The 16,454-nt window shown below is 39.7% G+C and overlaps 1 protein-coding gene across 3 annotated transcripts in view; it reads right to left on the reverse strand.

Annotated features, from left to right (window-relative positions):
- LOC128741437 (disintegrin and metalloproteinase domain-containing protein 10) overlaps positions 1–16,454 on the reverse strand; it is a 131,780-nt gene that overhangs the window by 54,472 nt on the left and 60,854 nt on the right. For all 3 annotated transcript variants that reach the window (XM_053837252.1, XM_053837254.1, XM_053837253.1), the window contains exon 3: positions 225–248. In XM_053837252.1, the coding sequence (XP_053693227.1) occupies positions 225–248 (24 nt within the window). The remainder of the gene's footprint in view (positions 1–224; positions 249–16,454) is intronic.

The following is a 16,454-nucleotide window of genomic DNA, read 5'->3' on the forward strand; positions in this document are numbered from 1 at the left end:
TTCTACTGTTTGATTTTTACTTCCAACGTTTCCGTTTATATGGGTGAAGCCATCTTCAGTGAAACGATCTTTTTTATGAATTAAACATTTAAACACATTTAATGCCCCTGAATTTGCACCTACAAAGTATTCAAAATAACCCTCTCAATGAACTTACTAGTCGTACCAGTTGCCTCAGTAGAGCACTCGCCAATAAAAACATTCGATTTTGCGGCTAAACTCACCTTTCTTTATCTCTCTTACGTAACCTGCAAAAAATAGAAGAAAAAAAAAAACACACAATTAGTAAAATATTTTACCCATTCGACGGGGTTGGTTTTCATTAGCTAAAACCACAGAACGGAGCAAAAAAACGCAGCCACCATCATCGTTAGAACCATTCTAACCGCGCCGTACGAAAACATAAACACTATTAACTTCACCCCTTCAAGAGCTCTCCGTGAGCTCATGTTTGGACACAAAGGACATTAAAAACAATTTATGCAATTTATTCCACTCTCAACGACTGCGAGCAGCGTGTGCTCGTTCTGGGTTGGGTGCTACTACTATCACTACCTTCCGGTCTGTGCGCGGCCGGCGCGGATATACTTGGGTTTGGTTTGCGGTTGACCTGGCGGCATCCAGCCTCTCTCCCTGAAAAAAAGGGCGAGGTGAAAGGTACTACCTATACTACCTTTCTTTGTTCCACTTGCAACCGATGCATTGAGTTTGAGTGCCTGCTTTTTTCCGAACCGTTTTGTCGCCGGAGTTCGAATTTCTACCTGCTCCAGTTAGTTGGATCGCAACGCAACCAGAATGCAAAACCGATTTAAGGAACGCAACCTTGTATGGGCTTGTAACACGATAGTTAAATTATTATGTGCGATAAGCTCGCTTTGTTCGCTACCCGTGACTTTCCCTTTAGAGGCTGATTATCGATGAAGAATCGATTAAAATATGAGTGCCTTCAAGTCATGGTGGATTAACTTTTTTTTGCAATAAAATTGCCCAGCATAATAAAGTCGTAAAAAGAATAATCGCTTATCTAGCAGTGATATTTACAGTTAGCTTTCATTCATTCTATTTATTTTTAGATATACTGGTATACACATGCAAAATGCAGACGATAAAACATAGCTAGTTTTCAATCCGATTGTGTGTCAATATTTTTTGCCATGGAAAGGACTCTATTTCACTATTCTAGCACTGCAAAGGGCGCTGTAACTTGCTCATGTAACCGATTTTTCTCCTGTCTTGTCTCTGTTCTGTGTTTTATGTCGATTACACAAGTAACCGTACATTTTTATATAATTGTGTAACAGTTTTCGGCGTAGAAAAGTTTACAATTTTAATGCTTTAATGCTTTATATCGTCTAGTTGCTCATTTAACGATTCAGATGTTTTATCTCAGTCATTAGAGGAGCAAAAATTTTAACCTCCCTGTCGATTTGTTTTAATGTCTGACGTCCGAAGGGTTGAGAAAATAGCTACTCTCTCTGCTAATTGTTTATAGCTTCCCTTAGAACCGAAGTTGCCCATCCTAGAGCAATCACTGTGATGTAGTATCCTTTCGTGAGTGGATTGCCTAAGAGGTGGTTACCCAGGTTCAGCCAGCCACTTGGTAGTAATTGACAATGGATGGGATTTCCTAGACTGATTAGATATTTAAAAGGCTGAAGCCGACCTCTTCGCCCCTCATAAATTTATCTTAATGTAGGAATAGATTGGTTTAGATAGTTTGACTTGAAATATTGATATGTTCCATGTATAACTTCATGTCACTCATGGTTCTGTACACCGTATGATAAGCTACCCGTAATTCGAACCATATTTTTTCAATAAAATTTGTTTAGTTACCGTTTCCATACAAGTACTAAACAATCGTACAACGGCAATAAACAAATAAAATAAATGTCGGATACACACCGTTTACAGACGGCAAACATACACTATCGTAACCGACCACCTGGTGTCTGTCGGCCGCACAAACGCCGCGGGCGGCGCAGTTTGATTGATTAAAACACAATATCAGGTTTAAGTAATCGATATAAATAATAATGGACACTGAAAACGTGCACGGTGTGATAATATCACACGCGTATTTGCAAACTTCCGATTACACACGTCTGTTTCCGTGTACGATGATTTCCATACTACGTATAAGCACAATCCGCCAATCTAGAGCTAGACAATCCACGATTGTTTTTAATCACGATAATGGCTACAATGACCACGAGCTGAATGGTTGTCAAATTACGATCTAATCAATCTCGCCACGATTCGTTACGTGTTGCCTGTCCGACTGGGTGTTTTATTGTCATCACCGACAGCTGTTGTGCAAGTTCCGTGCAAGGGAGGCTCAACTACTGCTGCACCATACTTAGTCCCGCACTCATTAGTCTGACCGGGGTAGCAAAACTTTTCGATCACAGTGTGAAGCAGATCCGGATCATTTTCTTCCTCCCGTATCCTATCCAGCCCACTGAATCTTTCCAACTTAACGTGAAATGTCTATTGACATTGGAGTGAGTAACTTCCCGAGGCGGGAAATGGCTTTGAAAAGTCGATATGGCAAAAACAGATAGGGTAAAAGTTTAATTACGACAACAGAGTGTACAAAGGGCTGATCGGAAGCACATGACCCACAGTCGTGGGCCACTGTTCTTCCCGGCTGAATGACATAACTTTGCTCCAAGTGTCGCTGAGTTGTCAATTCATTGGTTTAGTTTCATCAATACGAGACTACGGCGCCGTAAAGGACAGAAAAGTAAACTTTTCCCGAGACGCCTCTCTACGTAGTGAACAGTCTATCCTCGTTGTTGATGATTGTCGAGCCGAGCAACCAATGAAGCTGTAAAACGAAATACGACCGAACGAGCTGGCTCTTGCTTGTTTGATTACTTCGAAAAACTATTTCGAGTCTTTGGGGCTGCTGCTGCTCTCCTACGTACGGGTTAAATAAGATTAACTTGCAAAGTGTACGTGTCAGTAAAACGGGACAATCAATTTTCACAGTAAAGTTCTTCCCTATCAGTGTCGGATATCGCTTTTCCTGGACGATAAAGTTTGCTCTAGCGAACGGAGAGCTTAACCGAAGAAAGCTTCTTACTCAACCGCTGCATCTTGATGGTAATCCCAGTTGCACGTCATGATTTATGCAACGAGCATACCGAAACAGGTTGTAAATTCGAATGATGTAAATGGACCATTACTTGTGTCAACATCATCGGCAGAAATCGACCTTATTGAAAAGGGCTTCTTCGTAGGAACTTGCCCTTCTACTAGACTAGGGCATAACTGGCAGTAAATGCGTTATCAACCACTGTAGGAGCAGTAAATTTAATTTCAAAGCCAGAGTGAGTCGCAAATTAGACCATTCCGAATGCACAGCAATTGGTTGCACATTCAAAGTATTGGGTCAGCGAGTTCAATGAAGTTCTGAAGTGGTTTAACACCAATTGGTTTCTTTCTCTTACTTTCGGTTCCTTATTTCTCTCTGAGTTATTATTCTTCACCTACATTTTTTTTCACTTCGTTCGTCCTTTCTCACTTTCCCTAACCATTCACATCATACTAACTCCCTCTCACTCATTCTGAGTTCTGAACCCCCAGATCCAGAGCATCCAGAGATCTTTCTAGTTTTGGATCTCTCCAATTTTCTCGTTCTGGATCTTTCCAGGTCATTCACTGGATCTCTGCATCTCCCAAGCAGCAATTTAAGTTCTATTACGTTCCTCTAGTGGTTTTTAATTAGCAACCTCTAAAAACAGCTATCGAAACTGTGAGCTCCACTAGAACCTTGTGATGACCACTATAAAACTGCCTCCGGTCCAAGTGCCCATCTCTTCAGAAGGCTTTTATAACCTCTTGAAGAGTTAGATTACAAACTCAAGTAGTCGTGGTTTACGCTGCTTGACATAATTTAATGCTTTATAGCTTTTACCTTTATTCTACAATGTTCTAGCTGAATTAGCCAGCCAACATTGTTAACTTGAAAATATACACAGTAATACCTCGATATAAAGCAACTTCGATATAATGTAACTCGATATAACGTAATTTTTTTTAATTTTAAGAAAATAACTGTATTCACTTTCGTTGTGATTTGACCTCGCATTGCTATTGTGCGAAAATTATTTCTGTTTTTCAAATTATGTTTTTTAGATTTTCAAATTTCAATTAACAAAATCTTTACACATTTTTCGCTTCTTCGCATTTCTTATTGTATCTTTTAAACTACATCTTCATAAAATTTGAAAGTTGACGGGTTGAGAGGCTCCCCTTTCATTTGAAACCAATTTCGGTCGAATAAGAGTGATTTCGTTTTTGTTTCGATATAACGTAACGAAAACAACAGTTAAAGTTTCACTGTTAGATCATCCTGATCGGTTTAATTTACAGCAACCATAATAAAATCAGCGAAAATATGAATAATAAGCTTTCAGCAGAGTTCATAATAGAGCGCTAAAATGAACGCGCTATTGAAATTTTAAACGAATTAAATCACAATTTCTACCAAAACCAGCAAATTCTAGTGGCGTTCTGTGACTTCAAAATGAATTGATAATAAGTAATTTGCTTTCTGCAACTCACCCCTTTGGCACAGACAAACAAACGGGACACTTGCGTCAATTCCATCGTCCAATCAAAAACTACTCATTTTTCAAAAAATCATGTTTCGCAACATGGCCAAACCGCGGCGCGCGGCTGTTGCTTCGAGTTTTCAGTATAAAACCATACAAATGTAAAAACCCTACAGTATGAAACCCTGCAAATGCAAGCTACTCCGCAACATGCATAACAGAGGGTGCTAGTGTGCAAGCAAAATGTGTAGGACGATGGTTTTTAAAGGATTTTCTTCTATGTGTCATGTCAGTTCGTCAGTGCCTTTGTTTTGATGAATTTTTGTTTGGGGGCCAAAAAAATGCTAGAATACGGCAATATTCGACATTCGAGCCAGTCCTAGCATAAAAATGTGTTCGGTGTTAAACTCTAGTTTTTTCATGAAGAAAAAACAACACTAAATCAATTTGGTCAAGGTGTTATTATTTCAACGGTACTATGAAATTACAGATTTATAACGAATTACCAAGTAACCACAATTAGATCAATTTTGTATTGGTATGCCATTGTATCGCCCCATCTTCTTGTCGAGTAGTTTTATGAGGGATGTGGTCCAGTCAATTAGTTTTATCGTACTAATATAGGCAACCACAATAAACTTGCGTTATTGCGTTAAACTTTATTATGGTTTTATAGCTAGCTAATTTTTTTATTTGTATCAGCTTGCTATTTTGGTGCGAACCAACTACCGGTTAAAAGCCGCATTAAAATAATAAATAAATCTATATCTATATAAATGGATTTCTGTCTGTCTGTCTGTCTGTCCGTCCGTCTGTGTGTCGGGATGTTCCTTATAGAATCTAAAACTACTGAACCAATCGGCGTGAAACTTTGCATGTAAAGGTTTTTAGGGCCAGGGAAGGTTCTTATGATGGTTAGAGACCCCTCCTCCCACTAAGAGGGCGGGCTCCCATACAAATGAAACACAAATTTCCTCATAACTCGAGAAGTAATCAAGCAAATGGAACCAAATTTGGCATGCGAAGGTTTTTGGAGGTAAGAATTTTTTCTATGGTGAATTAGGACCCCTCCCACTTTAGGAGGCGGGGGGGGGGCTCCTATACAAATGAAATACAAATGTCCATATAATTCGAGAACAAATCAATCAATCGGAATCATATTTGGCATATGGGTGTTTTTGAAGGCAAGAGTTTTTTCTATGATGAACTAGCACCCCTTACCTTTTTAGGAGGGGGGGCTCCCATACAAATGAAATACAAAATTCCTCATAACTCCAGAACTAATCAAGCAAATGGAACCAAATTTGGCATGTGGTTGTTTTTGGAGACAAAAATGTTTCCTATGATGAATTGGGACCCCTACCCACTTTAGGAGGGGAGGCTCCTATACAAATGAAATTCAAATTTCCTCATAACTCGAGAACTAATCAAGCAAATAGAACCAAATTTGGCATGTGGAGGTTTCTGGAGGCAAAAATATTTTCTATGGTGAATTAGGACCCCTCCCAACTTTAAGGGGGTGCTTCTACACAAATAAAATACAAATTTCCTCATAATTCGAGAACTAATCAAGCAAATGGAACCATATTTGGCATGTGGGTGTTTTTGGATGCAACCATTTTTTCTATGATGAATTAGGACCCCTTACCTTTTTAAGAGGGGGGGCTCCTATACAAATGAAAAACAAATTTCCTCATAACTCGAGAACTAATCAACCAAATGGAATCAAATTTGACATGTAAGTGGTTTTGGACGCAAGATTTTTTTCTATGGTGAATTGAGACCCCTCTCTCCTTTAGAAAGCGAGTTATGGCCCATCTCCCCTTTAAGAGGGTGGGCTTCCATACAAATGAAATGCAAATTTCCTCTTATCTCGAGAACTAATCAATCAAATGGAACCAAATTTGGCATGTGGGAGTTTTAGATGGCAGAAATTTTTTCTATGGTGAATTACGACCCCTTTCCCTTTTAAGAGGGGAGCTCCCATACAAATGAAATTCAAATTTCCTTATAACTTGAGAACTAATCAAGCAAATGGAACCAAATTTGGCAGGTGAGAGATTTTGGAGTCTTGAATTTATTTTACGATAGTTAGAGACCTCTCACCCCTGTGGTAGGGGGATATGGACTCTCATACAAATAAAACAGAAATTTTTGCGAAACTCAAAAACTAATCGAACTCGAGAAATTCGAGACTCTTCCATAAAACATTAGTCAATACAAGACTACAAAAACTATCTATAGTAACACTAGATCATTCAGGACGAGACGGTCGCGAGTGTTGCCGGTGACCCGCCGTCGGAAGCGCCGCCCACTGGGGGGCTTGCAAAATTCGAGATTGTGACAAAGATCATCCGAGATTCATGATTTATGTACAACACAGGTTAATTTGTGGCAATACGAAGTTTGTCGGATCAGCTAGTAGTAACTAAATTGTGCAAGCACCCGAAAGAGTCCAGATCCACCGTTACAATTTAATGCATAATCCTTCATAGTTTATACGGCAAGAAACAATCTTAGATTATCAATATAAATGAGGTTAGGGTGAAATTAGCCGTCATCGATTTTGCAAGTTTCAAAAGCAGTTTTGTTCTTTGAAACAAAAATTCCGTTCATGAAAATATGTTCGCTGTGTTCAGATTGGCAAGAAGAATGCAGTGAATACATTTCCATAAACAGAACCACACGTTTTGAGCCCAAAAACTGCTTCCAAAATTGGGCTCTCCGACGAAAAGTTAATGACTGCTAATTTAATTTAATTAATTTGTTGCTACGCACGAAATCCATCCTGAGACAAAGATAATGAAGCACGTTATTAACTATAGGGAAAACAGCAGAAGTTCTAGGTTACTCCCCTGAAGAACCCCAGACAAGCTAACGAAACTGTTTGAATCAATGTTGCCTAATTTGACACAGAAAGAGTGGTCAATGGAAAGATTTCAGCCACTGAGAAAAAGGTATTGAAGCACCAAAACGTTCAAACTTTGCGCTGAAAGGATCGACACGATCAAACGTAGCTTTCAAGTCAGTATAACGGTGTCCACTTGCATGCCACTTTCCATGTTTTGAATTTGAGGATTATAGCTGGTCTCTAGACCAGCAATAATATAGCATTACTCTCAAAAAGAAACCAAATATTTCGAAATATCTGGTTGTGTTTTCTAATGATTGGTTTAATTGTAGTTCAATTGTGTAAAAATAGTGCCGAAAGTCCTAAACTGTATCATACAAGAATCCCCCGAATAAGACGAGAGGGGTCCACCGGGATTTCTCAGTAGTCCATTAACCAATAAATTTGGTTTTTGGTATATTTTTAGCACATAATCTAACCTAGTTAAGTACTAAAAATCAATTTTCAGTTTAATTTTAATTTAAACTGAACCGACGAATAAATCAACTCAATTTGTTGCATATGTTGAGATATTTATAGAAGCATTTTTCGTCGTAATTTCATTCTTCATTTGGTTTCATTGTTTTGTATCTCGCGCTGCATCTGTTTACAGCGAGTGATTGCATGAGTTAACATTTTCAGCCTAATTGGACAAGTTGGACTCGGCCCCGTAGATGGGTAACTACTTACCCGAAACCGGTCGGCAAAAAGGTAATTTTTATACTTTGTAAGAACAAAAAGTAAAGTGTCCAAGACATTTAAGAGTAATTGGACAAGGTCATTCCGAATCGATTGGTGTGCATTTGCCAATTTTTCGCTCATCATTAACAATCACTGCTGTGGAGCTTATTGAGAAGCATTAATCAAGAAGCGTTATGGCCCATAATGGCGGTAGACTGAATTTTGAATCATTCAAGAAAGGATTGCATATTACACAGAACAGTGTTTGCATTGCCTGTATTGCAAAGATCGATTTACATTTAAGATGTGCTCTATGATCAATGCTTCAGAATAGGAAAAGAATAGAGATCTTCTCAATTTTGAAGAAAAAAAAAGCACTGTAGAAAAAGTAAGGCATGATGATGGAGAAGATTTTATTTCACTAAACTGTAATCTTTTGCGTAATTCTAAATGACTCCTGTTTATACCCGTGCAGTTAGTTACAGATTGTACCGCTTACCTACTCGCTGTTTCATTCTGCAATAATTTGTACTTCGTTCATGTTTTATTGCATTTCAGACCCATTTTATGGACAATTTTATTAGTTTAGTTTAGTAAGTTGATATTTTTATGTCCCTTGGCGCCAAACGCTTGACACGTTTGCCATTTACCGTTGTACGCCACGTAATTTTTTGCATAATTTCTCGTACAACCAAACCAAACCGTACTTCGTGATGCAATTGGTAAATGCGCTCGCACTGCAAATTTACCGCTCGACCCGGTGAACAGCACATATGCAGCAACCGGCCCGTTTACAATGGGTGTGAATTCTTAAAAGACGATAATTGGAAATGGCCGGGCCTGCCTTTTAACGCTGGTTTGGTTCATAATTCGGCTCAATGGTCCAAATGAGAAAAAATGGCAAAGTGCGGGGCAAAAATGGGAGTTCAACTCGCTAAAGCCAAGGTGAAGAAAAGAAAAAAAAAGTCGGAAAATGGGCTTTACTACTCGATACAATGCACAACAACACATTGATTCGCCATTTTCTCGCACTATTGCGCAGGCAGCCGCGTGTGCACTTCTATAGGTACCTGTCTGCCGGACGCAGGCGGGAAAAATGACGAACGACGACGACGGCGGTGGCGGCTGCTGGCTGCTGCTGACTGACTGGTTCATGGAAAATGGTAAGGGTAATTTAATGCATTTCGTTTTCGGTGCCAAGGCCACGCAATAATGCGCGCGAATGGTTAGTTCCCATGCCCGGAGCGATTCGTATCTGTGCGTTTGGTCGCTGGCTGAATGAAATGAAATGCAATTCAAAGACCTTGCAAAGTTGGAAAACGAAAATCTCCATAAATGCAGCCCAAGTTTTTTATTGCCAACCAGCAAGAGCAGTGCTCGTGTTGCTGTTGTTGTTGGTTGTTGGGTAATCTATGGCGGAAGAAACTGGACCGATCTCTAAATGGTAGCGTAAGTTAGAATTGCTTAATGTTGCAATCATTGAATTCTAAACTTCTGTTATACATCGAGAGTTGAGGCATTTTCTGCTGTAAATGAAATTGAATAAAAAATATACACACATACTTATTGGCAAAATATTCCGAAACAGAAAAGAATGAGTCAGTTCGTGGACATTCACAGCTGTCTGTTTCCTCCCATAGAGATGCTTGGGGCTTCATTGCCTTTGTGCCTTTTTCTTTTATGTTGTTGTATGGAATTTAAAAATAAACAGCACAGAATAAATACCCAACTGTAGGAGGAGGGCATCGCTGTATCATTTCAATACATTATACGGAACGGAAGTATAATCTCCGCAGGCTTTGGCTGTACATCCTGTTGACGTGCAGGAAATTGCATAAAAAAATAATAATTTAACGCATTTTGCTTGCCACTCGCTCGCTTTTTGGGTGGAATTAAAATGTTGCAGAATAAAAGTGAATCGCTTAATCAATTTCATCCTAAATTGCCAAAACTGAAATCAACACTGGAGTTTGACAACAATTAGCCCTACACCCGGATGAAGCAAATGTGACAGTTTCAGCCGCATATGGGCCCGGGATCGATGGGTTCCGAAAAACGGCACCATTAAATTGCTGCTCGTATTCAGAGGCACGCGCGCTTAAACGAACGAACCTTCGCTTCCCGATCCCGGATGCTGCGATGTGGAGCTGATGCGTTCGCTGGGTGGGGAACATCATTAATCCTTGCGCGCGCGGAAATAAAAGCATTCCAATTAAGGCAAACGTTCGTTATGAATACACATACGGGCCCTCTCTCTCTCTCGCTGTTTGCCTTTCGATCGAATTAAAAATTAATGGTCTCGCGTCGGCTGTAAGTGTTGTTCCGGCGGCGGCGGCGGCGGTGTTCCATCGATTTCCCTTCGCTGCTCGTCGCGCCACGGTGCGAAACCTTTGATTCTCCGGTGTAAATGTTCGAGACTGAAAATTAATACTCTCTACCGGCTGAGTTTGAAGTCTCGGTAATCACCTCCGGCACTTTAATAATGCAACAGCAGCTTTTACATGTATGAAAATGAAATCCGATTTGATTTGGCCAACTATAATATGCCAGCATATAATCATTATAGATAACATAATTGGAAGCTGGTTTTCAATATTTAAACTGTGCCATCTTTATTGGCTTGGCACAATAAATCTTCAAAAAGCAGTAACGTTCCAGCAAAGCTGCCAGAAAAACAAAAACGCTGCGCCGTGTTTGAATTAAATTGCAACCCCACCCATGGCCGCTTTCCTTTGTCTCACAGACGATGGTAGCAGGAAGGCAGGCGTCTTCTTAACCTTGATAAAGTAATTCGAAATTTTCTCACGATGCTCGTCTTATATGCATTGTGCTCGACAGCGAGCAAACAACAGCAACTTTTGCACGTGCTATAAACCTGGCTCACCTTCCTGCGCGATCACGTGCTACTTCCACCAACCCAACCCACAGGCAGCGTGGCAAAATCCGTATTTATATATCGATTCCACAGCGTTCAGGTGCACAACCAACGGTTGGCAGCGCGTGGGCGATTCTGGGCACCGGACAAAGTAACTACACCAACAACAACAAAAAAACGTGGCGAAACTCACCGACCATTTCCCGGGAATTGTTTGCACCGTTTCGTTGAGCACTGTACAGTACACATCCAGCTGAGCCAGCAGCAGCTGTATTATCCTGACAGCGAGGGCAAACATGAAATTATTTCCGAAACGTGATTTAAGTAATGCTCATCCGCGACCGTGCCTTTACATAACACTGTACATCGGATGAAACAACGAGCAGCGAATCCTCTTGCCAGGGCACATCCTACAAGCGGTGGGTACAGATTATATGACCTTGCGAACGATGATGACCGCGCTGTACACCGGTTCGAAAAACCCTGGTCCGCGCCCGCACGCCGACCCGAACGATAATCGTCAAAGTCAATCTTCCACTTCAAATCTCAAAGGCCGATTGCGAGTTCGGTCGGGCATTACGTAGCACCGTTACCGTTTCGAAAAGTTCAAATTTTATCCCATTTATTATGCTCGGAGCCGACCGAGCGGAAAAAGCGAAATCCTTTCATCGGAACCGTATCCTGTGTCGCGCGGATTTTTTTCTTTCTTTATACGCTCACGGTCTCGTTATCCCACGCTATGACCAGATGCACGACAGATGCGAACTTTTCTCGTAGAGGGTTTCCAGCCAGCCAGCCAACCAGCCAGCAATCGAGTTCGTCTGGAAATAACGTTAGAACCTTTTGAGTTTTTTCACGTAAGGTACACATATAAGCACCGCCCGTAGTTTGAATGCTGTCTGTGTTCGATTGAAAAAATATTGAGCTTTCTGATCCAGCTTGCAAAGGATGGAAATGCGTTCCCAGGGTTGGTTGGAAAATGTACCAAGTTTTTTTTCTCTTCCTTATCAAAATACATTTCTTGTTCAAGATACCGCGACGGGATTGCTTTTTCTCCGATATCGGGAAGCTGTGCACAAGAGCCATTGGTTATTTTGTTGTCTGAAACGATGGCTTCCAGGCGCAAACAGCTGCGGCCGTTTGATAGAGAAAATGCTGTGTGAAGGCGGACAACAGAAGCGAATGGAAATCGCTTTTCACGGTCTGTGCTGATGATGCTAGATTTTCTAAATCGTGCATGGATTTGTGATCACCGATGCCATTTGTGTTCTCCGTAGCAGAGCGGATTCTAGCTTCCGAGTATCGTTTGTAGTACACGCCCGCAGACAAACGTCAATTAGCTTTGGCTGTTAATTTTTTCGTCCGAGATATTTTGTTCACCACGATGAAAACCATTCACTAACACAATAATTTTCTTTTTTCAATATAGGACTACGTCTTACGGCAAGGTTTGGCTAGAAAGTGTGTCATTTCAAGAAATATTTCTTGAAAAGTGGTCAGGTTTTGAACGCTAATAACTTTCTCGGATTCCTAATCGAGCACGTGAAATTTCGTGATGATGGTACCGCGGGAGCACGTATTGTTGGAAAGCCATGTTCACGTAGAATCCACTACACCTAATTTCGTTTAACTGAATCGTACGCCGCCTTGAAGTCTATAAACGAATGGTGACTCTGCAAGTTGAATTCTCGGAATTTATCGAGAATTTGTCGCAAGGTGAAAATTTGGTCCGTCGAGGAACGTCCCTCGAGAAAACCGTACAGGTATTCGCCAACAAAGGTTTCCAGTAACGGCCTCAGTCTATGACACAAGATGCGAGAGAGAATTTTGTATGCAGAATTGAGGACATTAATGTCCCGATAATTGCTTCATTCGAGTCGGTGGTTTGTTTTTCTACATAGGGCATATGGAACTTTCCAAACAGTTCGTAGGTAGTTCCCCGCCACCGCCGAAAGCGAATCTACGCGGTGTTGAAGCCAATCCACCCGGATACTGACTGGTATTTAGTCGTGACCCATGAGAGTTACTAACAGCTTCAATCGCATAGCTGCTGAGGCTTTCCGGTTGGCTCGTTACAACAAGTCTGTGGTCCGCAGTTTTCGTTAGGTCATATTTACCGTTTGTTGTGAAGAAAAAACTCACACTGAATGCGTTGGTGCAAGTGCCGATTAACCTTCTGTTACTCGCGCCAACTTTTGTAACACGGATACTCGCGCGTTGTATTTTGTACAACACTTTTTATCTCGGAATATCTCGGAATCCTGGCTATATAGAAAACTACTGTCTTCAGCTAAGTTAATCAGTAGGCCAATACCTTTCCTTTGGGGGATAATATTTTATAAGTTTGTCACCAGACGGCGCTCAAAAGTGCTGTAAATTGTACATCCTACAATTGCAGCCATATACAGGTTGTTGCATTGGGAAAGATCATTTTATCATTTCTAAATGATGTAATATTCTATTGAATAGATTTTATTCTAGTAGTTATCATGTTTTCTTAGATGTTTTTCACGTAAAACATAGTATGATATCATTTCTGCTGTTGGCAGCTTAGAAAGTAGGGCGATGGGGTGTTTTGATTCGCTTGGGCAGGAATGTTTAGAAAGTTTTTGCACAGTAATAATACATAGTGATTATTTAAAAGCGAAAATTTAAAACTTCCGTTCATCTGCCTAGCGTTTTTGGTCCACTAAAACATTTCTGAAAGCAAGACCTTGCGAATAAACAAATTCCGTAGATACAACACATTCAGAAAGCTGACCCATACACTAGCGCCGTGCAATAACGAAATTGCGAACTTTTGCACACCTTCGAAATGATCATTAACTACTGAATAATTTTGCTGCATACAGAAACTATTTTCCCTTATGAAGAAACGAGAGAAAATTCCAGTAGAGAGACCGTTTGCGGTACCCCTCACACGTCGCTTGCATCGTTTCTGCGATTTCGGTTTATGCTGATCTATTTTTCTGAATATTTAAAGCATTAATGTATTGAATAATTATATCATTTTGTTCATGATAAGTTTATTGAAGAATACACATTGGTTTGACATCGATCTATTACTTTGAAACAAAATTGCATCCAAAAATCTACAAGTGTAGTACAAAATACAACAGCGCGAGTAACGGAAGGTTAACTTTTTGATAAATTTGGATGCTGAAGTTATGGAACTGGCAGTGACAACCAGGCTTGGTTTTGCTCATCTTCCCCATAAAGAGTTTTTATGACCAAAATTGGTCACAAATTGACCAAAACTGGGAAGCCTACATTCCTAACAATTTCATCAATTACCAAACAAACGACCTTTTAAGGGCGAAAGCATTCTTGTATGAAGGTTTAACGGATTTTTTTGCTCTATAGGTTTGGCGTAATTTGTAGATAATATTTCTCAATCTATCAAATTTCAAAAGCAACATGTCTGCTACTGCGTTTTATAGTTTAAATGAACAAAAATTATTCACGCGATTTCTCTAATCTTGGATGAACTAATAACCTCTAGCCCCCGGAAGAAAAAACGATCCTGAAATTAAACTTAAACTTTTTCAAAATTAAATTCTACTATTTTTATTTATTCGCGACAGATACGTATTTCGCCTACGACTTGCAGGCTACATCGGTATCTGTTTTCGAACTTTATCATGGGTTCCCCTATCCTATTTTGAAGTTCAACTCCGATTTCAACCAAATTTGGTATATTTGTTCATTCCGATTATATTTCTTAAAATTTTGTACGGACTGGTCAATTCCCCCCGCGGGAACGCTGCTTTATTTTTCTCAGATTTTCGTAAAACTTCAAAATGTTGCGACAATGTATGATGAAAGTTTGTCACTATTGCATGGTAGTTAGGACAAAGACAAGTTATCGTAGCTGCTTATCGTGGATACAGATGTTTCATGACAACTATGTTGTTGCCTGCGAAAAAGACACACTGATATTGTATGCAATACGTATTGTACGCAACACAAAAGCAATCCTAATCAATCATAATCCTGTGTCGGCAGCGGCAGCCGCGTTACCAAAGTAACGTGGGAAACTTTAGTATGCCAGACTCTAGGTCAAAGTAAGCTGGTCTTTTTCTTAAAGTTTTTGCTGTTTGTCCCTTTTGTTCAAGTTCAAGTTGCTGATAAAGTATACTCTTTAACCAGCCGACTGGCGACAAAGACATGTTTTATTGTATACCTGCATTATCAACAACAAGTGCTTGTGTGACCGAGTGTGTATCAAAATATATTCTCATCAAAAGTTGTCTTGCTTGCTGGTGTGAAGGGACATTCATTTGTCCTAATATTTTGTTATCGTGATACATTCTGGTTGCTACGTATGTTTGTTTTATAGGCAGAGAATAACTGGTTTAGCGCTCTTTATTTTTGTCGGTTATTTCTGCGTATGAACAATGATATTTTGATTCCCTGTCAAACCCATATACTTTTTTCATAAATTTTTTGACGCGCAATCGAAAGATGTTCTTAGTTTTTTTTTATTTTTGACCATGCACACTTAAAGCGTTCGGTAAAATTTTACCGAACTCTGAAGAGCCGAATGTTCGGTAAAAATTTCGATGGTGCCAATCGACGTTTACGGATCGTTAGTAATGTTTGGCATGATAAAAAAATTTTACCGAACGTTCGGCTGTTCTAAGTTCGGTAAATTTTACCGAACTCGGTACTTTTTTTTAAGTGTGTGCCATCTTTTTTTGTATTTTAAAAGGAAAAATACGAATATTCATACAATTTTTCGAACAGACACTAATAACGCCTACAAGTCGTACGCGAAATGCATATGGGTCATTCCACGTCAAGTGACCGAGAAAATGTACAAACTTGTAATCGACCTTCTCGGATTTGAACCAAATTTTGTTAGATTGTTCGTTTCAGATCAGTAAGCAAAAATCCTAAGTTTGGTGCCGATTGGACGTCCCCTCTATTAATGAGAATATTTTCCTTTTTAAAGAAAAGACACGTTTTTGTGGAATACTCTCATTTTCTTTGGCTTATACATACGACTATTTTTGTTTAACCAGTCAATGGAATTAGTTGTGTTTTGTGAGCTGTAGAGCCAATCAATCTCTATTATAAATTATCTCAGAAGAGTTAGAAATATCTTAATACATATTTAAAATCATGCAGCAAACAGACTTATATAGTCCTACGTAAATTATGCGGTAGTGTCTGTGTTATACACAATCCCTCTGATTTTTATAAAATTTATTCTAACAACTAGCAGCTAGTGGGTTAGCTGGACTGATACTGAATCCCCTTCCAGAATAAGACAAAAGACTTGCTAGTCAACCATTGCAAGCCATAGTATTCTAGGCGTAATGGACGTAAGGCATACTGCATATATTCCGGTAAATACGAAATTTTGTAGAATCTCGATACGATACGATGCCGTGTGTTCGTTTGTCTAATTTCCAAGTGTTCAGATTTTAGTTATTTTTAGAGC

Source organism: Sabethes cyaneus, chromosome 3 (assembly GCF_943734655.1).
Source record: "Sabethes cyaneus chromosome 3, idSabCyanKW18_F2, whole genome shotgun sequence".
Lineage (NCBI taxonomy): Eukaryota > Metazoa > Arthropoda > Insecta > Diptera > Culicidae > Sabethes > Sabethes cyaneus.